Consider the following 27,142-nt stretch of genomic DNA (forward strand, 5'->3'; position numbering starts at 1 on the left):
TTTGCTTTTCCATGTAAAATCAGCTTGTCAATTTCTACAAAAACATCATGCTGGGATTTAATTGGGATTGTGTTGAATATATAGATCAATTTGGGGAGAGTTGACATCTTAACAATATTGAGTCTTCCCACCAACAGTGTATGAGGGCAGACTGGTGCAGCCGTTATGGAAGGCAGTGTGGAGGTTCCTCAAAAAATTACGAATAGAATTGCCATATGACCCAGCAATCCCTCTCCTGGGTATCTACCCAAAAAATCTGAAAACATTTAGAGATAAAGACACGTGTGCTCCAATGTTCATTGCAGCTTTGTTTACGGTGGCCAAGACATGGAAACAACCAAAATGTCCTTCGATAGATGAATGGATGAAGAAGTTGTGGTATATATACACAATGGAATACTATTGTGATGAAAAGATGATATAGGAACATTTGTGACAACATGGATGGATCTTGAGAGTGTAATGCTGAGTGAAATAAGTCAGACAGAAAAAGCAGAGAATCATGTGATTTCACTGATATGTGGTATATAAACCAAAAGCAACAAAAGAACAAGACAAACAAATGAGAAACAGAAACTCATAGACACAGACAATGGTTTGGTGGTTGCCAGAGGGTAAGGGGGGTGCCGGGTGGGGGGTGGGAGATGAGGGTAAGGGCGATCGAATATATGGTGATGGAAGGAGAACTGACTCTGGGTGACGAACACACAATGGGATTTATAGATGATGTAATACAGAATTGTACACCTGAAATCTATGTAATTTTACTAACAATTGTCACCCCAATAAATTTAATAAAATTAAAAAAAACAAAACAAAAAAAAACACCAAACAAACAATATTGAGTCTTCCAACTCATTAACATGGTGTATCTCCCAATTTATTTAGATCTCTGATTTATTTCATCAGTGTTTTGTCATTTTTGGCATATACATCTTGTACATATTTTACAAGATTTATTTCTAAATGTATAATGACTTTTGATGCTATTATGTATTTTACTGTCTTATATTTCAATTTCTATTGCTGAAATATAGAAATATATTTTTGTATATTGACCTTGTATTCAATAACAAATGACTTTATTAAGCTTACTTATTAATATTAATACGTTTTTGTATTAATTCTTTGGAATTTTCTACATAGACAATAATACCATGTGCAAATAATGAATTTTATTTCTTGTTTTCCAGTTGTATGCCTTTTATTTCTTTTTCTTCCCTTATTGCCTTGGCTTTCAATCCAGTGTTGAATAGGAATGGTGAGAATAGATATCCTTTCCTTCTTACTGATCTTAGGGGAAAGTATTCAATTTTTCATCATTAAGTATAATGTTAACTGTAGGCTTTTTGTGTGTAACCTTTATATCATGTTTAGGAAGTTCCCTTCTATTCCATGATTTGCTAAGAATTTCTTCATAAATTAGTAATTGAATTTTGAAGCCATTTATAGGACATTAGTTGCCTTGTTTCTTCATTCCCACACCTCATACAATGAAGAAAGACAATAACCTATTTCATTGTCTTTTCTCCTGCCTTATCTCAGAGCATATAGAAAGGGAAATTATTTTAAAGTGAATCTGGATGTCAAAGGCAGCTTTATTCTGAGACTATCCCATTCAACAGGGCAGAAGAAGTGATTCAACTTTTTTATTCTTTAGGAAACTCCAATAAGATTATTGATTAGATCTCGAAAACCTCTTTTTGATGCTTTTTAATAATGAAGCAAGCTAGAATGAGAATGATTTTGGATTTCTTAAAATTTCCTCTAGCTGTCTGTCTCCCTTGTTTTTCTTACTAAGATATTATAAAAAGATCTAGTAGATTGGTAACACAAGAAAGAAAGAAACATCAAATATATGCTTGAGATGTGTTTATGTTAATTTTCACAACAACTTTATGAGGATGATATAGTCCTTATTTTACAGCTGAAGGAACTATATGTAGTTCAGAGAGGGAGGGCCAATATTTGAACTCAAGTTTGTAAGACCATTTTCTTTCTTTTTATTTTTTTAATTAAATTTATTGGGGTGACATTGGTTAGTAAAATTATAGGTTACAAGTATACATTTCTATAAATACATCATTTATATATTGCATTGTGTGTTTACAACCCAGCATCAGCTCTCCTTCCATTGCCATATATTTGACCTCCTTTTCCCCTTTCTACTGTGTTTCTTCGAAAAGAAGACGTAGCTGGACCATCAGCTCTATAATGTCTTTTGGAGCAAAAATTAATATAAGACCCAGTCCGATATTATATTAATAAGACCCAGTCTTTTATTATAATAAAATAAGACTGGGTCTTATATTAATTTTTGCTCCAAAAAACGTGTTAGAGCTGATGGTCCAGTTGTGTCTTATTTTCGGGGAAACCCGGTACCACCCTCCCTCCCCTCTTACCCTCTGGTAACCACTAAACTGTTGTCTGTCTATGAGTTTTTGTTTGTTTGTCTTGTTCCTTTGTTGCTTTCAGTTTTATATCCCACTTGAGTGAAGTCATATAGTTCTTGACTTTTTCTGTCTGACTTATTTTGCTTAGCACAATAATCTCAAGATCCATCCAAGTTGTCTCAAATGGCAGTATTTCATCTTGTGGCAGAGTAGTATGCCACTGTGCATATATACCACATCTTATTTATCCAGTCATCTATTGAAGGTCACTTTGGTTATTTCCATGTCTTGGCCACCTAAATAATGCTGCATTGGACATCGGGTACATATATCTTTACGGACAAATGTTTTCAGATTTTTTGGAGAGGGATTACTGGGTCATATGGTAATTCTATTCTTAATTTTTTGAGGAACCTCCATACTGTTTTCCATAGCAGCTGTACCAATTTACATTACCACCAGTAGCGTAAGACCATTTTCACTCCCAGTTTCCTGCCTTCAGCCTGTTCTATTCTTAGCATTCTGGCTGTATTGAAACCGGTTAAAGCTGATTTCTAAACTGTAGCCATACTGTACTGGCTGTGCTAATTAAAATTTCTTACCATTGTGTGAACCATTCACATTTTTAATTACAAAAAAAAAAAAAATTAAAATGATGGCTTTTATTATGCTTTATGTCACAAAAGTTCTACTTTGCTCTTTTAATTTCCTTTGAAAGTATATTAGCCCTGGTTAAGTTCCTAGCCAGTGCAGGAGGCCAACAATGGTGAGGGCCCCGGTTACTCTGAAGTCAGTCTGAGACTGCCGGTCAGCTCTCGCCTGTTGCTCTCTACCCCCCAGAAGGTACTAAATGCATTTGAAGCTTCTCACTACTTTCGTAATGTGAGCTTTCTATCAAATAGTTTTTTATTTCATCCTTTTCCAAGACTTGTGATAATTGATTTTTAGTTATTCAATTTCTGATTCCAATTCAACAGGATGCAACAGTTACCCTCAAAACTATGGTTTTGGTGGATAAAGTCTTTCTTCTTGCCACTCCTTATCTCATTTCTGTTTTTCACAACTGGTCAATATATATAACTAGTAACTGACATAGCAGTTGTCTTCCAACAGATTTGCACAGATGTGATGAAAGGTATTTCCCTAGAAAGCTTGCTTTCCTAAGGAATAAGCACTTTTCTCTTTTTTACAGATAGAAAAAAAATGACTCAAATTTCATTCTTTCCTTGTCTCCTCTCCCCCCACTCAAGCTTATAGCAGCTCAATCAGAAATGTAGGTCCACAGAATAGTCCTTGCAAGTCTCTATGATTCTCTGGTTTGCTTTCTCCACATATTACCCACAGATGAAATACATTGGAATAACTAATTTTAGCTGAAGAACTTATTATTCTATTATATTTAATGTTCCAACATAATATAATACAATATAATATAGTATAATACAATATAATATAGTATAATATAATATATAATTTTCTTTGATTATTCCTTTATTAAATTTATAATAGCAAATAACCATCTTCATTGGTACTGATTAGCATTGGAAGACATTAACTTGCTATTCATTTTAAAAATAAATATTGGTCAACAGGTGACTTGATATAAATTCAAAGAAACATAATTGAAGATTTACTGGATTTCAGTTTTAATGTTATTATATTATTAACAGGGCTTAGAGTTCTTGAGAGCTGGTAATAAACTAACGCATTATTTATGTACCAGAAACATTCAAGTGGTTATTCCTTTAAAATTTTTAAAAAACAAGAGCATTTAGAGACTCATTTGAAAGAATTTTACAATGTATTGCTCAGTATCCTTTCAGATTTGGATAAACCATCCCTTATATTAGAGTTTTTTTGTTTCTTCAATGAGGTAACTATCCGAGGAAGAAGGGCAGTAGAGATAAACACATAGGCCTACTCATCCTTTAATAATCACAAAGGGAGATAATTAAATAAGTTGATATTTTCCCTGGTACTTGGAGTGGTTTTATTTCTTCATTTTTAAAGTTGTCTAAGAAAATGTTTTGTTTTTCAGGGTAAATTTATAAATAACATCAGAGGGAAGTATTTACAACTTCCAAGTAATTGTTTAGTAAGTCACATTTATTTATGCTCACCGGTCATGATTTTCTATTAACCATTGTACATTGCTTATTTATTTGGGGTTCCCACCATAAATTGGATATTTGGTTTACATGCTATTGAATGAAATAGGAACACGGGTATTAATGCCCTGTTTTCATTTGTACATTTTAAAAGAATATTAGCTCCCAGTTGTAAATACGTTAGATTGAAACTAAATGCTATAAAATGAGATTTCAGTTTTGGTTTATAGCAACATTTCTTAGAAGATTCTAAATTCTAAATTAAATTTACAGGTTAAATAAAGATTAATATATCTCAGAAGTACAAGAAGTGATGAATGTTCCTATTAAAAAAATGTTTTTGAGACTTTTACCCATTTTCCAGTAATCTTGTTATACTCTAGTACTAAGCGATTTATTACTGTAGCCAATATTTACTGTATGCCTGGTTTGGTCCAAGCACTATTCTTGGTACTAAGTATACACTGGTGAACAAAGAAAACATAGTTCCCACCATCGTGTAGCTTACCATCTAGTAAGAGAGCTAGACAATAATTAAACAAACAATATATCAAGTATATAATTTCAAATTGTGATTGGTATATAAATGCTGTGATGGGAAAGAATAGAATGTTATGGGAAGAAGAAATGAGGGGAAACCTACTTTGAATTGGGTGGTCAGGGAATATCTATCTGCAGAGAAGATGCTTAAGCTAAGACCTGAAAGATAAAAAGGTGCCAGCCTGAAAAAGAACATTACAGGCAAGAGAGAACAACAAGCACAAAGCAACTGAGGAGGGAGATGACCTGTTCATGAAGCTGAAAAAAGATCAGTGGTTAGAACATAATGACTGAAGGGGACTATGACAAGGAATGAAATGAAGAGCGAGGCAGGGCCACATCCTGAATAACCTGTAAGACTCTGGCAGAGTTTCGTTTGTATTTTTAGAGAGAATAGGATTTAAAAATCCTTTTTAAAAAAAGTATTAATATGCTCCATTGATTGTGTTTGTGGAAAATGGATAGACAGCCACATCTTTATTACCAGCCCAGTCTTCACCTCTGCCTGAGCACTGTAACAATCAGATTCTTCAAGTTCTATACATTTGTGCACTTCCCTTTGATCCAGAAAAGGGCTTGGGTCCAAGAGACTGAAGGATGACAATAGTACCTTGAAAGTGTTTCCAGTCTTTATGTAGAACAAAAGCTTTGACAGAAATATAGGCAAAGGACATTAAAAAAATTATATTGTCTAATGAAATGTGAAAAAGTATTTAACTTTACTAGTGATCAAAGATATACAAGTTAAAGCTGTAGTATGATGTCACTTTTTTACTTATTCAAAAACTGGAACATTTTTAAAAATACACATTAAACTGTCATACATTAAAAAATATATATGCATTTATATTGATAAGGATGTGAGGAGACAGACACTTTTAACTTCTACTAGTGGGAATGCATATTTGTACAAGTTCATAATCCCTTATCCAAATCCCTTTGGCCAGATATGTTTCAGAATTCAGAATTTTATTTATTTATTTATTTTAGAAAGGTAATACAGGGACTTCCATTTCTGATAGGATGCATTTGGAGTTTCTTGGAGGGGAGGTGGGGAATGGACAAAATATATTAAACAGTTCTCAAGGCACTGGACCTCAAGCAGTGAAGGAGAGTGACCTCTGAGAGACAAGAAACAAATCATATAAACCCTAGGTTTGCCCCCAAATTACTGCCAGGAGAAAGTTTCCAAGCCATGGTACAAGGAGAGGAAACTGAGGCAGAGCTTATCAGTCTCTCTGAGTTGAAGAGACAGAGCTGGGACTCCAGGACAGAGTATTAGACAGGAGAGAGCCACACAGAGAGCTCCAGAGATCTGCCGAAGGCAACTTTGTGTTGAGTATTGATCCACTCTTGTGTGAAGAAACTCCTCAAGGCCAGAAAAAGAAGCACCCAAAAGGATTATAAGTAGCAGTGCCCCAAATTCACAGAGTGAAGAATAACACCAGCCTGGAAAGCTTCGTAATTCACAGGGCAGCACGGAGGGTACTAAATAAGGTCTTGACCTCAGTATTAGGGGAAAAGTAAGCCCTAAACTATCTGTTGTTCTGATCCCACCTACCAAAGCTTAAAAGCAAAACCTAAGAAGATCACATTATTTCTAAGTATTTTAACCACATCCCAGGATGAAATTCAAGAATATATTAAGGATTAGAAAAATATCTAACCCAACAAGGTAAAATTCACAATGTCTGGCATTTGATAAAAAATTACGAGGCATACAAGAAAGCAGGAAAATACAAGTCATAAAGAAGGGAAAAAATCAACTATAAGACATTCTGGAAAAGACAAAATTATGGACACAGTAAAAAGATCAGTGGTTGCCAGGGGCCAGGGTGTGGAGGGAAGGATGAATAAATGGAACACAGAGGATTTTTAGGGCAGTGAAAGTACTCTGTATGGTACTGTAATGGTGAATATACGTCATACACATTTGTCCAAACCCATACAATATACAATGCTGTGAGTGAACCCTAATGTAAACTATGGACTTTGGGTGATAATGATGTGTCACTGCAGTGTGTCATCGGTTATAACAAATTTACCCCTCTGGTGGGGGAGGCTGTACACCTGTGGGAGCATGGGATATATGTAATATCTCTGTACTTTCTTCTCAAGTTTGCTGTGAACTTAAAAAAAACTGCCTTAAAAAATAGTCTTTTAAAAACTTAGTCCATTGAAAATGGATCGAGAAATAGATTATATTATTATATTATGTTATATAATAGGGAGATTATACAATTAGTAGATAAGAACATTAAAACAGTTATTGTGACAGTTATTATAATTGCATTCCATATATTCAAGAAGCTAGAGGAAAGATTTAACATGTGAAATAGAAATATGGAAGTTATAATGACCCAATAGAACATCTAGAGATTAAAACTGCAATGTCTGAGATGAAGAACACACTGGATGGGATTATAACAGCGTCATGGACATTGCAGAAGAAACAATTTGTGAACTTGACTATGCAGCAGTAGGAACAGTCCCAAATCAAACCCAGAGAGAAAAACTGAAAAGAAATGAATAAAGCATCAGTGAACTATGAAACAACTTCAGGTAGCAAAATATATGTGTAATTGGAGTTCTAGAAGAAGTAGGGGCAAAAATAATACAGAAAAAATATTTGAAGAAATGTAATACAGAGTTCCAATTCCAGTAATGGCAGGGTAGCCTGGCTGTATTGGACAGCCCTTCTGTCAATAACAATTATAAACTCTAGACAAAATAAGAAAAAGCATTGTCTAGAAAACGACCAGAAGCAGACAAAAACTGTAAGAAACACACACCTTAAAGAAAGGAAGCAAACTAGGGGAACTCAACATTTAACCAGCTTTTCCCTTAGGGCTCTTCTCAGTTTGCCTAAGAGTACTGGGGAAAAAGCTTAAAAAGAAAGGAGCATGCTAAGTGTGATGAAGAAACAGAAGTCAGAGTTCAGGACTACCAAAGCAGCTATAAACTGAGGGGAAAATCTCAGAAAGAAGGGTGCCAATGAGAAGGGAACTCCTAATCTTTTTATGAGTTTCAGAATTGCACATACACAGACAATGCTGTAAGAAACCAGACAGAAAGTTGCATCCGGAGGACTAAAGAACTGAGCAGATATTTCAGTAGCTACATAGTGTTGATTTTTGAGGGCTATTCTTGTCAAATAGGGGGATTTATACACACCTCACTGAAGCTGCAGAAGGACTGTGCTTTCTGACTAAGGGCTGCCCCAAGACTAAAGGCAAAAGCAAAATAAATCCTCTAACAAAGCCAAAGCTCAAACTATCACACAATCAATGGAAGAAGGAGGAAAATATAACTTAAGAGAAAAAACATCAACAGAAGCAGACCTGTGCATGAGCCATATGTTGGCATTGGCAGTCAGGGACTTTAAAATAGAAAATACAAATATGTTAAAGGATGTAGAGGAAAAGATCAGCAGAATGATTGAACATATGGGGAAATCTCAACAGATAAATGGAAACTATAAAATAAAACAGTGTAAAATCTAGAGCTGAAAATTATATCTAAAATGAAAAGTTTATTAGATTATCAGTAGCATTTTTAAGACTGAGACAAATGTTACCAGTAAATTTGAAGACAGTTCAATAGAAATAATCCTAACTGAAGCATAGAGGATTAGAGGATTGAAAATAAATGAAGAGAGGACTCAGTGACCTGTGAAACAATATCAAAAAGTCTAATATATATACATAATATACATATATATATTATATATATATATAATATATATCTATCTGTCATTAATATATATATCTATCGTTGGGATTCCAAAAAATGAGGGGAGAGAGAAAGAGAAGTGGCCGTGGAGTGACCTAGTAATGTCTGACATTTTCCCACATTTGGTGAAAAACATCAACCCATATGTCTAAAAACTGCAAATTGCAAGCAGAATAAATACAAAGAAAACTACACCCAGATACATCATGTCATAGTCAAACTACTGAAACCAAAGATAAAGAGGAATTTTTAAAGCAGCCAAAGATAAGACAATAATAATATGGATGACTTCTCATTTTAAAAATGAGGCGGGGAGGCCAGAAGACAATAAAATGGCATCTTTGAAGTGCTAAAAGAAAGGTAATATGAGGCATACATTGTATATCATATAGCATTCCCAGTCTAGGCCAGCATCCCTTAATCAAACGCTTATGTGGGATAAATAAGGACTATAAACAGCCTCACTTCAGTTCAGGTCAGGTTTTGTTGTCAGAGGACTTTTGGTGCCAAAAATTTTTTAAAAGAAATCCTTTTGATTTCAGAGTTTTTTGGATTTCAGAATTATAGGAAAAGGGTTTGTGGATTCATCTTACTTGTCAGGAGAAAAATTGGCAATGTGTATTTTTAAACGTCTGTACCATTAGAAGCAGGGATTTCTAAGAATCCATCCAACAGAAATAACACATGAAGAATGTGTGCTAAATGTTACATAAAGATGTTTATGACAGCATTTTTTTAAATAAACAAATTGAAAACAACCTAAATGTTTCAATAGCCTCTCAATAGTTGGTCAAATTAGTTATGGTATAGCTATACAATGAGTGGACTACTTTATAGACATGAAAAATCATGTTGAAGAATATTGATATGGTCAAATAAACATTCTCAACATATACTATGAAAAGACCACAAAATTGTGATTCCAAATGTTAGTAGTAGTTACTACTGTGTGGTTGGGTTCTGATTTGTACTTGCTTTGTTTTGCTCTTTTGTATATTCTAAATTTCCATTAGTGAACATGAATTCCTTTTGTAATTAGAAAAATCAAAGCTTGTTTTTTAAAAAAGAGCAAAGTGATAAAGAAGATATTCTTATTGTTATTAAGTTTCAGATCAGATTGCTTCTCTAAATCAGGAATCATTATCCAAGATCACTCACCAAAGTTCAGCATTATCATTAAGGCTGTAGCTTAGTTATATCAACCGTATTCCCAGATCTAAGGTCTGCACACCTGGATTTAAAGTATCTCTTTTAAACTGCACTGCCTGAGGCATTTCCAGAAGGAATCCTGTTAGATGAAAAATAAGACCTTTTCGTGAGCAATGCTGAACCATTTCTGTTGCCACTTCAAACACTCTCTAGCTTAATCTCCAGAGAACAGCTCTCTCAGATAAATTGTCCAGCACCACATCCAGTTCTTGGCTTATTTTTAAAAGTCTGCGGATTCTTTCATGAGGTCATTTTTTTTTAAGCTTAAAGAACTACTTTGCTTTGAAAATCTATTTTCTCTCTTTTCAAAAAGAGCATACCAGGAATTAAAGTTGGATCACGTTTAGCAAGCTACATCATACATCTGGAATAAATTCCACAGTATTAATATCATGGTATGTTAGAGCAAAGACTGTCAAGTCTAATTTTTGCAGAGCTGCTGAATCTGAAAGGACAGTCTGGACAGCCAGCTGTTTTGATCCTGAGCTGAGGTATGTTTTCTAAAGTTATTCTGAAAGTCAGAGGAGAAAGGCAGAAAAGCCTGTGACATGCCACAGGGGTAGGAAATGTCTTCATCATCTATACTGTCTGTAGGTTCTTAGAATTTGACTCTTAGAATTGAAAGAGGCTTGAGAACTTGATTCCAATTGCTTACCCAGTACTTACACCTCTTTTACATCAGTCTAGACAGACATTATCTAGTATCAAACTACTTGTAATAATAATTTTATTTTTCCTTGTAAACTAATAAGTTGATGTTCTGATTGCAATTAGTCTGTACTTAATATGGGCTAGAATTCATTGCTGAAACCATGTGAACTTGGAGTTTTCTTTGTGAGCAGGTTTGATAACAGCTTTACTTTCCTTAATAAATATAGGACTATTCATATTTTCTGTTTCATCTGGGATCCTTTTTTTAAAGTTATTTTTTAAGGAATGTGTCCTTGTATTGCCAAATTTATTGGCGTAAAATTGTTCATGATAGGCACTTACTCTCTTTTAAATGTCTGTAAGTAATGTTACAGTAATGTTTCATTGTTGGTAATAGTAACTTATACTCTTTTTCTTGATTAATCTACAGAGCAGCTTACTAATTTTGTAGGTATTTCCAAATGACCAACCTCGGCTTTGTTAATTTTCTCTATTTTGTTTGATTTCTATTGCATTGACTTCTGCTTATTATTTCCTTCCTCTTACTTAATTTGGTTTTACTTTGATCTTCTTCTAGCTTCTTAAATTGGAAGCTTAGGTGGTTTATTTTAAACCTGTCCTATTTTCCACTATAGCATAAGAAGATATAAATTTATTTTTAAGCACTGTTTTAGCTGTACCCTACAAATTTCTTTAAATGCTTTGTTGAGTATCATTGATATAAAATAAATAGCATGTGAAGTGTATGAATTTGACATATATACATCCATGAATCCATCACCACAATCAAGATACTGACCCTATCCATCACCGCCAAAAATTTTACTCAGTTCCTTCACTTCTGTTCCCTGGGAACCACTGATTGGCTTTTTGTCACAGTACATTAATTTGCATTTTCTAGAATTTTAGACAAATGAAACCATAAAGTATGTATGCTTTGTTGGTCTGGCTTTTTGCGCTTAGCAAAATTATTTGAGATTCATCCACATTGTTGTATCAAGAGTTCATTCCTTCTTACTGTTGAGTAATGTTTCATTTTATGGATATACCATAATTTGTTTATGATTTCACCTGTTGATAGCCATCGAGACTTCTCTAGTTTCTGGCTATTATGGATAAAGCTGTTTTGAAGATTTGTGTACAAATCTCTGTATGGACAAATGCTTTCATTTATCTTGGGTAAATACCTAAGGAATGGAATGGCTGACTCATATGGAAAATGTATTTTTATCATGTTAAGAACCTGCTGATCTATTCTCCAAAGTGGTTGTACCATTTTACCCTCCTACCAACCGTATATGAAGGTTTCATTTCCTCCACATCCTCGGTGTAGTCAGTCTTTTTGGTTTCAGCGATTCTAATAGGTGTGTAGTGTTATCTCATTGCATTTTCAATTTGCATTTTGTGAATGACTAATAATGTTCAGTATCTTGTCATGTGCTCACTGGCCATCTATATATTTTCTCTGGAGAAATGTCTATTGAAGTCCTTATTTTTAAATTGGGTTGTTTTGTTGCTGAGTTTTAGACATTCTCTCTATATTCTGGATATTAATTTCTTATCAGATATGTCATTTTCTTCCATTCTGTGAGGTACCTTTTTACTCTATTTATAATGTCCTTTGGTGCACAAAAGTTTTTAATTTTGATGAAGTTTTAATATTGTTTGTACCTTTGGTATCATACGCAAGAAATCATTGCTAAATCCAAGGTCATGAAATTTTTCTGTTTTCATCTAAGAGTTTTATAGTTTTAGCTCTTACATTTAGGACTTCCATCCATTTTTAGTTAATTTTTGTATATGATGATAAATAAGCGTTCAGCTTCATTCCTTTTGCCATGTGGATCTTTAGTTTTCCCGTCACTGTTTGTTGAAAAGACTATCCTTTCCCCCATTAAGTGGTCTCGATACCTTTGTTGAAAATCATTTCACCATATATGTGATAAATCCCACTTGATCGTGATATATGATCCTTTTATTTTTTGTATTTTTCAATTACAGTTGACATACAATATTATATTAGTTTCAAGTATACAGTGTAGTGATTAGACATTTATATAACTTATGAAGTGACCATCCCAATAAACCTAGTGCCCATCTGATACCATACATATTTATTACAATATATTGACTATATTCCTTATGCTGTATTTTATTTACATCCCTGTGACTGTTTTTATAACTGGCGATTCGTACTTCTTAATCCCTTTTCCTGTGCTGTTGAATTTGGTTTGCTGGTCTCTAGTCTATTCCATTTGGTCTGTATATCTGTCTTTATGCCAGTAGCTCACTATTTTGATTACTGTAACTTTATAGTAAGTTTAGAAATCAGGAAATATGAGACCCCCAACTTTGCTCTTTTTCAAGATTGTTTTGGCTACTCAGGTCCCTTAAGATTTCATACAAATTTCAGGATGGATTTTTTTTCTTTTTTACCTCTGAAAAAAATGCCATTGGGATTTTGTTAGGGATTGTATTGGACCTATAGATTGCTTTGTGTAGTATGGACATTTTAACTATATTAAATCTTCCAATCCATGGACATGGACTGTTTTTTAATTTATCTTTGTTTTCTTTAATTTCTTTGAGCAAAATTTTGTAGTTTCACTGTACAAGTCTGTTGCTTCCTTGGTTAGGTTTTTCCTATTTTATTCCTTTTGATGCTCTGGTAAGTGGAATTGTTTTCTTAATTTCCTTTTCAGATTGTTCATTGTTAGTATATAAAAACACAAAGTGATTTTTATGTGTTGATTTTGTATCCTGCTATTTTGCTTAATTTGTTTATTAGTTCTAACAGCATTTTGGTATTTTTGGAATGTAAATTTAGAGTTTTCTACAAATAAGATCATGTCATCTGCAAACAAATAATTTTACTTTTTCTTTTATAATTTGAATGCCTTTTATCCTTTTTGCCTAGGCTAGGACTTCCAGTACTATGTTGAATAGATGTGGTGAGAGCAGGCATCCTTGTCTTATTTCTGATCTTAGAGGAAAAGCTGTTAATCTTATACCACTAAATATGATGTTAGCTGTGCTTTTTTTTACGTATATAGCCTTTGTTATGTTCAGATAGTTTCCTTCTAATCCTACTTTGTTGAGTGTTTTTTGTTTGTTTGTTTTATCATGAATAGTATTGAATTTTGCCAAATGATTTTTCTATATCATAGTTTTTTCTTTAATTTTGTTAATGTGGTATATCACATTTATTGATTTATGTATGTTCAACTTTCCTTGTATCTCAGGGATGCATTCCACTTGATTATAATGTATGATCTTTTTAATTTGCTGTTGAATTCAGTTTGCTAGTATTTTGTTGAGGATTTTCCATCTTGTGTTCACTAATTATATTGGCCTATGGTTTTCTTTTCTTGTAGTGTCCTTCCTGGCTTTGGGATCAGGGTAATGATGACCACCTAACATAGTTTGGAAATGTTCCCTTCTCTTCATTTTTTGAAAGAGTTGGAGAAGGGTTGGTATTAGTTCTTTAAATGTTTGGTAGAATTCATCAATGAAACTACGTGGTCTTGGGCTTTTTTGTTGTTGTTGGGAGGATTTTGATTACTGATTCAGTTTCCTAACTAGTTATTAGCCTTTTCAGATTTTGTTTCTTCATGATTCAGTCTTGGTATAGGTTGTGTGTTTCTTGGATCTAATATCCTTTTGATTTCTTCTTTGATCCATGAGTTTTTTGGAAGTATGTTACTTAGTTCCTAAATATTTGGGAATTTTTCCAGAGATCTTTGTATTATTGATATCTAATTTATTTCTGTTGTGGTCAGAGAACATTCTTTGTATGATTTGAATTCTTTTAAATTTATCGAGAATTATTTTATTGCCAGAAAATGGTCTATGTTGGTAAATGGTCAGTGTGTACTTGAAGAGAATATGTATTCTGCTTTTATTGGTGGTAGTGTTATGGAAATGTCCATTTGATCAAGATAGTTGTGTTAAGTCTTCTATATCTTTAAAAAATATTTTAATTGAGTTATAATTGACATATAATATTGTGTAGTTTTAGGTGTACGGTATGTTGATTTGATACATTTATATATTGCAATATGATTACTACAGTAGCATAGCTAACACCTTTATCATGTCACATAATGATCACTTCTTTTTTGTGTTGAGAACAGTTAAAATCTAGTCTCTTAGCAACTTTGAAGTTTATAATACAGTATGTTGACTCTAATCACCAAGTTGAACCTTAGGTCTCCAGAACTCATTTATCTACTAGTTGCAAATTTGTACCCTTAAACAGTATCTCCCCAACTTCCCCATCTCCCAGCCCCTGATAACCATCATTCTAGTCTCTGTTTTTATGAGTTAAGCCTTTCTAGATTCAACATATTAGTAATATATAGTATTTATCTTTCTCTGTCTGATTTATCTCATTTAGCATAATGGCCTCAAGGTCCATCCATGTTGTTGCAAATAGCAGGATTTTCTTTCTTTTTATTGCTGTATAATATTCCATTTTGTATATATAAGACCCACATCTTCTTTATCCATTTATCCATCGGTGAACACTTAGGTTGTTTATATATCTTGGCTATTGTGAATAATGCTGCACTAAACATGGTGTGCTGATATCTCTTCAAGATACTGACTTCTAGTCCTTTGGCTATATACCCAGGAGTGGGATTGCTGGATCATATTCAATTTTTAATTTTTTGAGGAACCTCCATACAGTTTTCATAATGGCTGTACCTAAATTTACATTCCCACTGACACATCCCTTTTCCCAACATATTCCCTTTTCTCCACATGCTCACCAACATTTGATATCTCGTCTTTTTTTTTTAATAAAAATCATCCTAACAGGTGTGAGGTGATATCTCATTGTGGTTTTAATTTGCCTTTTCCTAATGATGAGTTGAGCATCTTTCCTATACCTGTTGGCCTTTTGTATGTCTTTGGGACAATGTCTGTTCAAGACCTTTGTCCACTTTTAAATTGGGTACATCCTTTCTAATTATCTGCCTACTTGTTCTCTCATTTATTGAGAGAGAGGTATGGAAATCTCTGACTATATCATCTATTTCTCCTTGCACTTCTCTCAGTTTTTGTATTACATACTTTTAAGCTATTAGATGCATAGATGTTTAGGATTGTTACATCCTCCCGATGAACTGACTCCTTTATGATTGTGAAATGATCTTCTTTCTCCCTGGTAATAATCTTTGCTCTAAAATCTAGTGCTGTGATGGCATATCTTTCCAGTCTTTTTGCTTTTAAAGTATTTGTGCCTTTAAAGTATGTTTTGTACAGGCAGCATGTGATTGGAGTTCACTCATTTATCTAATGTGACAATCTCTTTCAACTCTTCAAATATTTGAAGATCTTCCTGCACCATCAGTCTTCTCTTCCTTGGGCTAAACATCCTTTTATTATGGTTTGGCTGATACTTTATCTAAATCCTTCACTATTATTATCAAACTTTTGTTTTGCTTAAAAGGGATATTACATCACAAAGCATACTTGGATTTGGACTTTGCAAGAAATTTTGACAATTGCATTGACAGTTGTGTCAGTTGATTAACATTGTCAACAAAAATGTGTATCTATTTGTTTCCTCACCATTTGGTTAAAACCAACTTAGACCATCTGTTCTACTTTTCTTATCCTAATCATATTTTTAGCTTGGCTGACTACTGACTTTTTGATCTCCAGAAAAATTTCAAAGGGACTTAACAGCAAATCTATTAATTATTCCTCTGAAAATATCTGTTTTATTTCAGTTATACTGACTCGAGTTGACTTATTTTTTTGAGTGTTGGCCAAATAAAACTAGACTATAAGAGGATATTAAAATGTTTGCCTTTTTTCGCAGGTAAAAATGTCCCCAGCCTGTCATTCATCCAAAGGAGATCCTGCTGTTAAGAAAGTGAGTTTTGAAGACAAAAAACAACTTCCTCCTTCTGTGTGTTTATTCTCCTCTGTTTAACAATTTTCCTAAAATAACAGTGATTTTTAAAAAAAATTAGTTTCAGGTGTACAAAACAATGTAATAGACATTTATCATTTATATCCCTCACACAGATAATTCCCCTCCCCCCATCTACTACCCCTCTGACATCACATACAGCCATTATATTTCCACTGTCTCTATTCCTAATGCTGTAGTCCGCTTCTTGTAGATATATATATATATATATATATATATATATATATATATATATATATATATATATATAAAATTATAGTTGGCATTCATTATTGTTCAGCTTCAGCTCCAGGTGTACAGTGCAGTGATCAGGCATCTACATCATCCCTGATGGGTCTCCCTAATGAGACACGTGTCCATCAGATACCCTACAAAATCTTTACAACATTATTGATTACATTCCCCAAATTGACGTTCATATCCTCATGACAATCTTGTGGTTACCGATTGTGCTTTCTAACCCCCTCACTTTCCTCCTTATCCCCACCCCCCTCCCATCTAGCAACCCTCAGTTTTTCCTCTATGTCTCTGAGACTGTTTCTAATTAGTTTATTCATTTATTATTTTCTTTAAATTCCATATATAAGTGAGATCAATGGTATTTGTCTTTCTCTGTCTGACTTATTTCACTTAGCATAATGTTCTCTAGGTTCATCCATATTGTTGCAAATGGTAAGATTTCATTCTTCTTTTAGACTGCATAATACTCCATTGTATAAATGTACCACAGTTTCTTAATCCAGTCGTCTACCAATGAACATTTCGGTTGTTTCCATGTCTTGGCTATTGTGTATAGTGCTGCAATAAACATAGGGGTGCATAAATTTTTTCAAATTAGAGTTTTGGATTTCTCTGGATAGATACCTAGGAGTGGAATTGCTGGGTCATAAGGTAGTTCCATTTTTAGTTTTTTGAGATACCTCCATACTGTTTTCCATAGTGGCTGCACCAATCTGCAATCCCACCAACAGTGCACAAGGGTTCCCTTTTCTCCACATCCTTGCCAGCACTTGTTGTTTGTTGATTTATTGATGATAGCCATTTTGACTGGGGTGAGGTGGTATCTCATTGTGGTTTTTATTTGCATTTCTCTGATGGTTAGTGAGGTTGAGCATTTTTTCATATGTCTGTTTGTCATCTGTATGTCCTCTTTAGAAAAATGTCTCTTCATTTTCCTCTGCCCATTTTTTAATTGGGTTGTTTGTTTTTTTGGAGTTGAGTGAGTTTTTTATAAAGTTTGGATATTAACCCCTTATCAGATATATCTCCCATTTAGTAGGATCCCTTTTTGTTTTATTGATGGTTTCATTGCTGTGAAAAAACTTTTTAGTTTGATGTAATCCCACATGTTTATTTTTTCTCTTACTTCCCTTGCCTGAGAGGATATATCAGTAAAAATGTTACTCCAGGTAATGTCTGTAAAGTTTCTTCCTATGTTTTCTTCTAGGAGTTTTATGGTTTCAGATCTTACATTTAAGTCTTTAATCCATTTTGAATTCATTCTTGTATATGGTGTAAGGACGTGGTCCAGCTTCATTTTTTTGCATGTGTCTGTCCAGGTTTCCCAGCACCATTTATTGGATAGACTGTCTTTACCCCACTCTAAATTCTTGCTTCCATTGTCATAGATTAAATGACCATATAAGCATGGATTTATTTTTGGGCTTTGTATTCTGTTCCATTGATCTATGTGTCTGTTTTTATGCCAGTACCATGCTGTTTTGATTACTGTACCCTTGTAGTATAATTTGATGTCAGGTATCATGATACCTCCCAGTTTGTTCTTATTTCTCAAGATTGCCAAGGCTATCTGCGGTCATTTATGGTTCCATACAAATTTTAAGATATGTTCTATTTCTGTGAAAAATATCCTTGGTAGTTTGACAGGAATTGCGTTGAATCTGTATATTGCCTTAGGCAGTATGGACATTTTAACGATATTAATTCTTCCTATCCATGAGCATGGTATGTGTTTCCATCTATTTGTATCTTGAATTTCTCTCTTCAGTGTCTTATAATTTTCTGAGTACAGATCTTTTACTTCTTTGGTTAAATTTATTCCTAAGTATAAAATAACAGTGATTTTTAATCATCTTAATGCCGTCAAAGATTGTTTCTGATTGGTTGGCCTAATGAGGTATCAACAGGACTCCTTGTCTCTTCCAGAGAAGCTAAGTGAGGGTTTGGGCCTAGCATCGGTCTCCCGGCAAGCAGAGACTTATTATTGTTCTGGAATTCCCATTCTCTGTACCAGGTATGCATCCTGGTATCAGTCAGTGGTTGCTGAGGAAATGTACTCTAAGGAGGAGCTATACAGATAGCTGTACCTAAAGAAAACTGGCCTGAGATACTAACATTTCAGCACATACCACACAAAGTTCTCAGTGAGTATTTGTGGGATAGACCTTCAGTCCCTGAGTGTAAACTGTGTGGCACAGATAGGGTGTGAGTCTCTCCACTAAGCAATCCTCAGATGATGTCTCCAGAACCACTGAAATCCTTTTCTTTATTCAGCTGCAGCAGCACAGTTGGAACGTGCTAAACAGATTGACATTTTTGTTGTTTTCTTTTACCATTTCTATTTCTCTGATAGTTGACGTGTCCCTGGATGTAGGTTTTCTTTCCTTGTCCTTTTTTACAACTTCAGTGAGCATTCATGTCACCAAAGGATTGTAGGACAAAAATAACAACTTGCTGGCTCTGTTGACTAACAGCAGGTTTTACCTTCAAAACTGTGTGCCAAAAATGGGTTCCCTTTCTCTGCCTTCAGAATCCCCTGAGACGTTTTCAAAAGAAAGAAAAAAAAAGCAAAACCAGAATACGATGTCTGAAAAGCCCTATAACAAGCTGCACATGAAAATCTTTTTCACTTTTGTCCAGACAGCCGGGGCAGGCAGGGCTGAGGTGATGGCTGTTGCTGCTCAGAACTGTCATGGTAGCATGAAGAGCTGGAAAGGGCTTAAGTAATTTAGTCTCACTCAGTAAACAAAAGAGGAAATTGGAATCCAGAAGGACATTTTACCCCCACAAGCTCCCCAATGAGACACACTTCTAAAGTACAGGTTAAAAACACGTGCTTTGGACTCAACCAGACTTCAGTTCAAAAACTGACTCTTCCACTTATTTATCTGAATGACCTTGAATAAGTCAGCCTCCTTGCTTCCTCCTCTGTAAAATGATGGTGCTACCTCAGAACTGTCCTGGAGATTAAGTGAGATACAATTTGAGTGCCCAACATTGTGTTTGACACATGCTATCAATTATTGACATATAATCCGTAAGTAATCAGCTGTTGTTGAAACTAGTATTAAAACACGTCTGCAAGCTCCTAATGCGATGTCCTTTCACTGTATTATGCTACTTATATATTATTGTCCATTCAGCAAGTATTTCTTTATACTAGACACTGAGCTCAGAAACAGACTACAGAGATGGGAAACACAATCTTTGTTCTCGAGGACCTCTGTATTGAGTGGGACAGGTAAACTGGCAGTGACCATACCACTTGGAAGGTACACAGGTGCGAGAGTGTGGAGAAGAGGCCCTGCTTTGAAATGACTAAGCTAAGTTAGTGCTGTGCTGATGTGCTTTCTGGTGAAGAGCCCAATGAATTAATCTGCTCCCTCACAACCTTGTAACCACATTGTAATGATAGCAAATCCTACCGTACTTATAGGCATTTACTGAATACATATTCGTTTGAAATAGGTTCGTGCAACCTGTTTTGAAACTTCGTAATGTCCCAGCTGTCTGTCATTTTAGGTGTCTGACCACTAGCAGAGATGTGGCAATGTTCCAGAAACAGGATTCTGTTGTTCTTGTAATCAGCATCAGACACAGAGAAACTTCCTAAGCTAATGACTGGACACAGGTAGACCCAGGTAGTATTCCTAAGTAATCAGGTGGAGACTTACTCCCTCTCCATGCAAGAGTTGGGACTGTCTCTAAATTATTTTATCCAGTCTCTGTATCTGGAGACCTTTTATTTTGGCAGTGAGGTCAATTCCTAATATTTACCATTCTGATTAACAAGCCATTAATTTCACCAATAGAAAAATGTCTGCTATTTTTTTGAGCTAATAAGCAAAGTGTTGGTCAGTATATGAACAGCTAAAGGGCTTTCAATAGCTGCATTTGCGAGTTCACGATAGCTGGCAATCTCTAAACTATGGATTCTTGGTTAAGGTCACTGACCATCCGTGAGTAGGAGCCTAAACTATATAGCACATACTTAATACCATATGTTTATAGTGTCTAGAATAACTTTAAAATATATATCATAACAGGTGATTCTCCCAGACTAAAAAGTCAGGGAAAGCTTGCCAAGGGAGGTAAAGCTTGATCTAGCCTTGAAATACAAGGGAAAAGGTACTCAGGCAGACACGGGTGAGTCAGCCCCTTTCAGGAAATGGCGGCGGTTCTGTATGGCTTAAATATAGAGCATGCAAAGGCCTGGGGAAATAAATGGGAGTCCAGATCACAAAGAACCCCAGTCTGTGACGCTGGCTTTTTATCTTGAGGATAAGGGTTTCTGTCAAAGGTGACAGTAGAGGTAAAAAGACCAAGTAGAAGAACAGAACAGTTATCCAGGCAAGAAAAAATATCCCAAACCTATGTTGTGTTAATGGAATGAAGAGATGAGGTAATAAATTCATCTCAGTTACTTTTTTTCCTCAAAACCCTTTCTGACACCCTAAGTCTGAGTATCTTTTTCAAGTCCTGAACTAGTCCCTCCCAACATACTTACCTGCCTCTTTACTTATGTGTGTCCCCCATTAGACTGTGTACCTCGTGAGGGCAGGAGCCACATGAGTCTTGCTTGCTTGTTCACTTGTACAACAGAGCAGTCACTCAGTAGTTGTTGAGTGAATGAGAGGGAGACGCAAGAGAGTCCATAGGACCTCATGTTGTTCATGGGAAGTGAGGGGAAGAGGAAGTTTCGGGCCTGGGTAGAGAATGAACAAATGACGCAGCATTGCTGTCCCAGGCCTGTATCCCAGCATGGTCGGCTCTTACTGTTCGAGCTCTATCAGCAATAGTCTGAGTGAGATCAACGTGAAACTCGTCACCTCACTGTTACTTCCCCCGCTGGGTGTGTATTGGTGTGCGTGTGAGTTTGGGTGTGCATATTTATCTATACATGTACATCTACGTCTACATTCTGGTGACCACCCTAGAGCTGCAGTCTCTCTCCCCAAAGCGGTACTGACAGATGGAAGCACCAGCAGTGTCTGCTGAGCAGTGTGACTGCCAACATGACATGTGTAAGAAACACAAAGGAGCAGTAGTGTTCTTCATTTGAGCCAACAATTCTTTGTTGACCATTAACTGAAAAAAATGTTTGGGGACTCTGCTATCACTATTGGCCCAGCCAGGAGCTGGATTCAAGTGCTGAGGAAACAGAAGCCATGTTCCGTCGGGCTCTGCTTAACTTCTCGGGATAGGTGTCTCGTGTAGGAGTCACTCTTCTGCTCTGCTGCCACGTGTCAGAATCTGGCAGATTCTGTGAGCGTGTACACATAACATCTTTTTGCAACACCAGCATTTTGCATTTTGGATATTCTTTTAGAAAGCTCTGGATTATAAATATCATATATAACCACATAAAATTTGTGTATAATATTTATCTTACGTATATAAAATTTCTTCTTAATGTGCTCTAACTGGTAGCTTCAGTAAAGGTGGAAGATACACATGCTTGCCTAAGACTTTTCCAGTGTTTGATCATGGATGGCCAGAAGTTTAAAACTCAGGAAGCATTTCCCTGAGATAAAAATTGCCATAAAAGTCCGTTGCAATAAACTCCCTAAAATAGATTGAAACTGGAGGTGTTGACAGTGTTGAGGTGGATTAAAGGAATTTGGAGACTTAGTTGAAGGCAGCATCAGAAACCATGAGTTATGATGCATCTACTAAAGAACACCAACCAGGAATTTGTGTAGCAAAGTTGGGATTGTTACATGCGTAATAAGCAGGGAAAGTAGTTTTGTGTTACATCTTGAACACAAAAGCACGGTTATACTCTCTGAGCCATCCCCTGTTTTAGATGAACTTTCCTGGTGTGTTTGTTAGAAGCCTGAGGGGCCAGAGGATGTGGCTGAAGAGTATCCCCAGGCTTGTGGAACCCACTGGAAGAGTCTCCTGATGTTCTCTTCAGAATAACTTCTTCCAGTTAGGGACAAGCTACTGGGCATGGCAGAGTGGAAAGCCTTCTAATAGTTATGGGTAAATTCAGTAATATTCAACAAGACTTGAAGGTGCCAGGTCTTAGAAGGACAAAGGTCAGTGAAATATAGTTCTTGCTCTCAACATATTTACAAGTTAATGGTGACTAAACTGGTGAACTTATTAATAAAAGCTAGCGCTCCCAGAAATTGGTTATCGGCTTATTGAGTTTCAAGTATATTATAAGAATTTGGAGCTGATTTTTTTTTTTTTTTTGTCCGGGTGTTCTGGTGATGTGAAATTTTTATAGTCAGTTCCCAGTCTTGCCACTCAGGTCAAGAATGTGGACGACTATACTTGCTCATGATTTTTATTGACTCACAGCGGGGTTTTGAGGGTGTTTTTATTTTTAAGAGGAAAAGCCTCACAGAGCTGCTGTTTCCATAACAACAGGAAAAGCTGGCTGCCGAGTCTCAGCCAACTGGCCCCAAGAATGTGGTTGATAGTTTTACAAAAGTCAAGGGAAACATGAAAAGGAAAAAGCACTGAGATAGATGTGGCATTTTCTAGCTATCATCCGACAGTGGCTTAAATAAAAATTAATTTACCTTTTTATGTCTCACCCTTAACTCTCCTGCAAAGATACAAGTAAGTGATAGCCCCTGATGGATAGATGGATGCTGCTTGTTTCCTTAGAGTATTTGTCTTCGTAGGACATATCCAATTGTGACTTCCATGCCTCTATGGATCAAAAAAAAAAAAAGAAAGAAAGAAACAGAGGATATGCTTTGGTCTTTGTTTTTGCATAGGCAGGGTGGAAGATCTCTGCAGGCCAGGAGCCTTTTTATGCTGATGTGCAGAAGCGGGGGTGCAGTTGCCTTCAGATATCTGGAGGGCAGTCCACCGATTTGGAAGGAAGCGTAGGCATTCTCTGTAGAGGACAGAATTAAGTGGTACTTGTGGGTAGCCGCTATGTATTAACAGATGGAGATGTCGGCTTGGTATGAGACATTTCTAACAGTGGGACAAGTTATCCGGAGTGAGAGTGCATTACCTATTACCAGAGGTGTTTGATCGCTGGCAGGATGTCTGTCCCTCAGAGCTGTGGCAGTTTTCCTGCCATGGCCGAGAAGTTGGGGTAGTTAATTTGTAGATCTCTTGGAGTATTAAGATTTTTTGAGACTGCAGTTGTATTAAACTCGTGACATGTTCATTGATATGCTGAATGATTTTAGTCAGACCCTAACATCCAGCCTGAACTAACAGATTATGTTCTCTATCAGAGAATAACAAATGTGGACTTAGATGAGGAGACCTTATTCAAAAGAATTATTGCAATAAAGTGAGGGGGCTTATTGCAATAGTAAGAGAATGCTCTGACCATAAGATCTGCAAGGGTGTCAGAGATCAGGCAGAAAGGAAATTTCTTTTATAGGGCCAGGTAAACAAGGCTGGAAAGAACCTGATGTGGGGGGAGCAGGTGGTAGAATTGGACAGTTGATCACGAAATATCTTTCCTTGTGGTCAGCCGATCCTAAGGGGGTGTTGTATGCTGGCTCAGTCTGAGGGTGGGTCACAGTCTTAAGGAAAGGAAAGAAGCTTAACTGAAGTTTGTTCATCACTTAACAAGCATTTTGTTCCAATCAGTGAAGCCAAATAGTTTAGCTAATCTTCTATGAAGCACTGAATGGGAATTCTTTGTCATAGGCAGACATGGTGATGTGAATTTTATCTTTGTCTTATGGGGAGGGGTGATTCTCTGCATCAAGCTGTTTCCCAGAACAGGGTGGGGGCGGGATTTCCTTAACTGGAGTGGTTTTTCAGGAGCTCAGGGCGCAGGGGAAGTTTAACATGCTCATGAGTATGACTGCTGCTGCCATGTTCTTTCCTTATTCCTCTCCATGATTGTGACCTGAAGTCCTTGATCTGGGCTTTTCTGAAACCTGCTTATTGGTCCTCAGGCAGAGGGCAAGAATGTCAGCTGGAAACAGTTAGTTACTAAGAGGGACAGTGGTAGGACATTTGTGGTACTCTCCCTCTTCTCGCTGGTAATTATGCGTATCTTCTGGCCGGAAAACTGAGATGAGCTGAGGATTGCAAAGAATCTCAGAGTTCTTACCCAGGGTACAAATCTATTCCTCACCAATTTTTTTTACATAAAGTGAATATTTTCTGAGGTAGCATTTTGATTTAATGATTTATTTTGAATTAATACTTTATTTTTTAGAGCAATTTTAGGTTGACAGAAAAATTGAACAGACAGTACAGCGTTCTCATATTTCCCTCCTCCAAGTTTCCGCTATTATTACTGTCTTGCATTGCTGTGGTACATTTATTACAATTGATGGGTTAACGTTGGTACATTACTATTAACTAAAGTCCACAGTTTACATTAAAGTTCACTCTTTGTGTTGTACATTCTGTAGGTTCTGACAAATATATAATGAAATGTATCCAGCATTTACAGTGTCATATGTTATAGAATAGTTTCCCTGCTCCCCAAACCCCCCTGCACCACCTATTCATCCTTTTCTCCCTCCCCCCAAATCCTGGCAACTGCTGATTTTTTTACTGTCTCCTTAGTTTCACCTTCTCCAGAATGTCCTTCAGTTGCACAGGATATAGCCCTTTCAGATTGGCTTTTCTCACTGCCTAGTAATCTACTTATGGTTCCTCCATGTCTTCTGTGGCTTCATAGATCTGTTTTTTTGTTTGTTTTAGTGTTGAATAATGTTCCATTGTCTGGATGTATCACTTTATCCATTCACCTCCTAAAGGACATCTTGGTTCTTCCAAGTTTTAGCAATTGTCAGTAGAGCTGCTATGAACATTTGTGTGCAGGTTTTTGAGTGGATCTAAGTTTTTAACCCATTGGGGTAAATTCCAAGGAGCACAATTGCTGGATGGTATGGTAAGAATATGTTTAGTTTTCTAAGAAACTGTCAAACTGTCTTCCAAAGTGGCTATAGTATCGTATTCCCACCAGCAGTGAAGGAGAGTTCTTGTTCTAATACATCCTTGTCAAAAGTTGGTGTTGTCTGTGTTTCGGATTTAAGCCATTCTCGTAGTTGTGTAGTAGTGTCTTGTTTTACTTTGCATTTCCATAATGGCATGATGTTGAGTTTGTTCATGTGCCTATTTGCCATCTAAATGTCTTCTTTGGTGAGCTCTTTAAATGTTTTTTGAGAGATTTTTTAGTGGTTCACTAGGGTTTACCAAATGCATCTTACTTTTCTGATTCAACTTTTGATTTAGACTACCTTAATTCCAGTTATATATAAAAATATTATTCTTATATAACTCTTTGCCTTTTTCCTCTATTTTGGTTTTATACATAATACAACTATTAATGTTTCAAATCCAACAATATATTGTTATAATTATTACTTTACCATCTGTAGCCATTTCCTTAGCCCAATAAATCTTTGCTCCCACCCGCCTAATATATTATACCTATATTACATTTCTTTTTGTTATAGGCCAACATTTTATATATATATATATATATATATATATACATACATACACACACACACACATACATATACATATATACACTCACATACATATACATACATATATATGTATATATATACATATACATATATATATATAATACAATTGCCTTTTAAAATCACGGAAAAGGGAGAAAATATATCATTTATATTATATGTTATAATTATGTAATTACCTTTACCAGTTCTTTATTTTTTTCATGTGGATCTGAATTAGCTCCTACAATCACTTGTCAACCATTAGTGACTCTGTGAACAATGACTGAGAACTTCCCTTAGTAGTCTGGTAACATGGGTCTGCTAGCAACTACTTCTCTTAGTTTTTGTTTATTTGAGAAAGTCTTTTATTTCATCTTCATTTTTGAAAAGTGTCTTTGATGGATATAGGATTGTGGGCTGACAGTTTTTTTTTCCCCTTGGGATACTTTGAATATGTTATCTCACTGCCTTCTGGCCTCTTGTTGTTTCTGCTGAGAAGTCAGTTAATCTTATTGGGCTTCCCTGGTAAGTGACTAGTCATTTTTCTCTTACTGCTTTCCAGATTTTCTCCTTGTCTTTGAACTGAGCATTTTTACTATGATGTGTTTGTGGATTTCTTTGTACTTGCTTGGAGTTTGTTGAGCTTTCTGGATGTGTAGCTTATTATTTTAAAATAAATTTGGGACCTTTCAGCCATAATTTCTTCCAATATTTTTTCTTCTCCCTTCTCTCTGTCCTCTCTTTTAGTTACTCCCCTTATATATTATTTGTTGTACTGATGGTGTCCTGCATTTCTCTAAGACTCTGTTCATTTTTCCTCATTCCTTTATCTCCCTGTTCTTCAACTTGCATATTCTATATTGACTTATCTTCAAGCTCATTTAGTCTTTCTTCTGCCAGCTCAAA

General features: G+C 35.7%; 1 protein-coding gene across 4 annotated transcripts in view; it reads left to right on the forward strand.

Moving 5' to 3' along the window:
* VPS8 (VPS8 subunit of CORVET complex) overlaps positions 1-27,142 on the forward strand; it is a 242,373-nt gene that overhangs the window by 186,685 nt on the left and 28,546 nt on the right. For 3 of the 4 annotated variants that reach the window (XM_019735832.2, XM_074328952.1, XM_074328954.1), the window contains one exon: positions 16,464-16,517. The exons of the other annotated variant lie outside the window; for it this stretch is intronic. In XM_019735832.2, the coding sequence (XP_019591391.2) occupies positions 16,464-16,517 (54 nt within the window). The remainder of the gene's footprint in view (positions 1-16,463; positions 16,518-27,142) is intronic. 4 annotated transcript variants of the gene reach the window in all.

This window comes from Rhinolophus sinicus, linkage group LG01 (genome assembly GCF_036562045.2).
Source record: "Rhinolophus sinicus isolate RSC01 linkage group LG01, ASM3656204v1, whole genome shotgun sequence".
NCBI classification, from domain to species: Eukaryota; Metazoa; Chordata; class Mammalia; order Chiroptera; family Rhinolophidae; genus Rhinolophus; species Rhinolophus sinicus.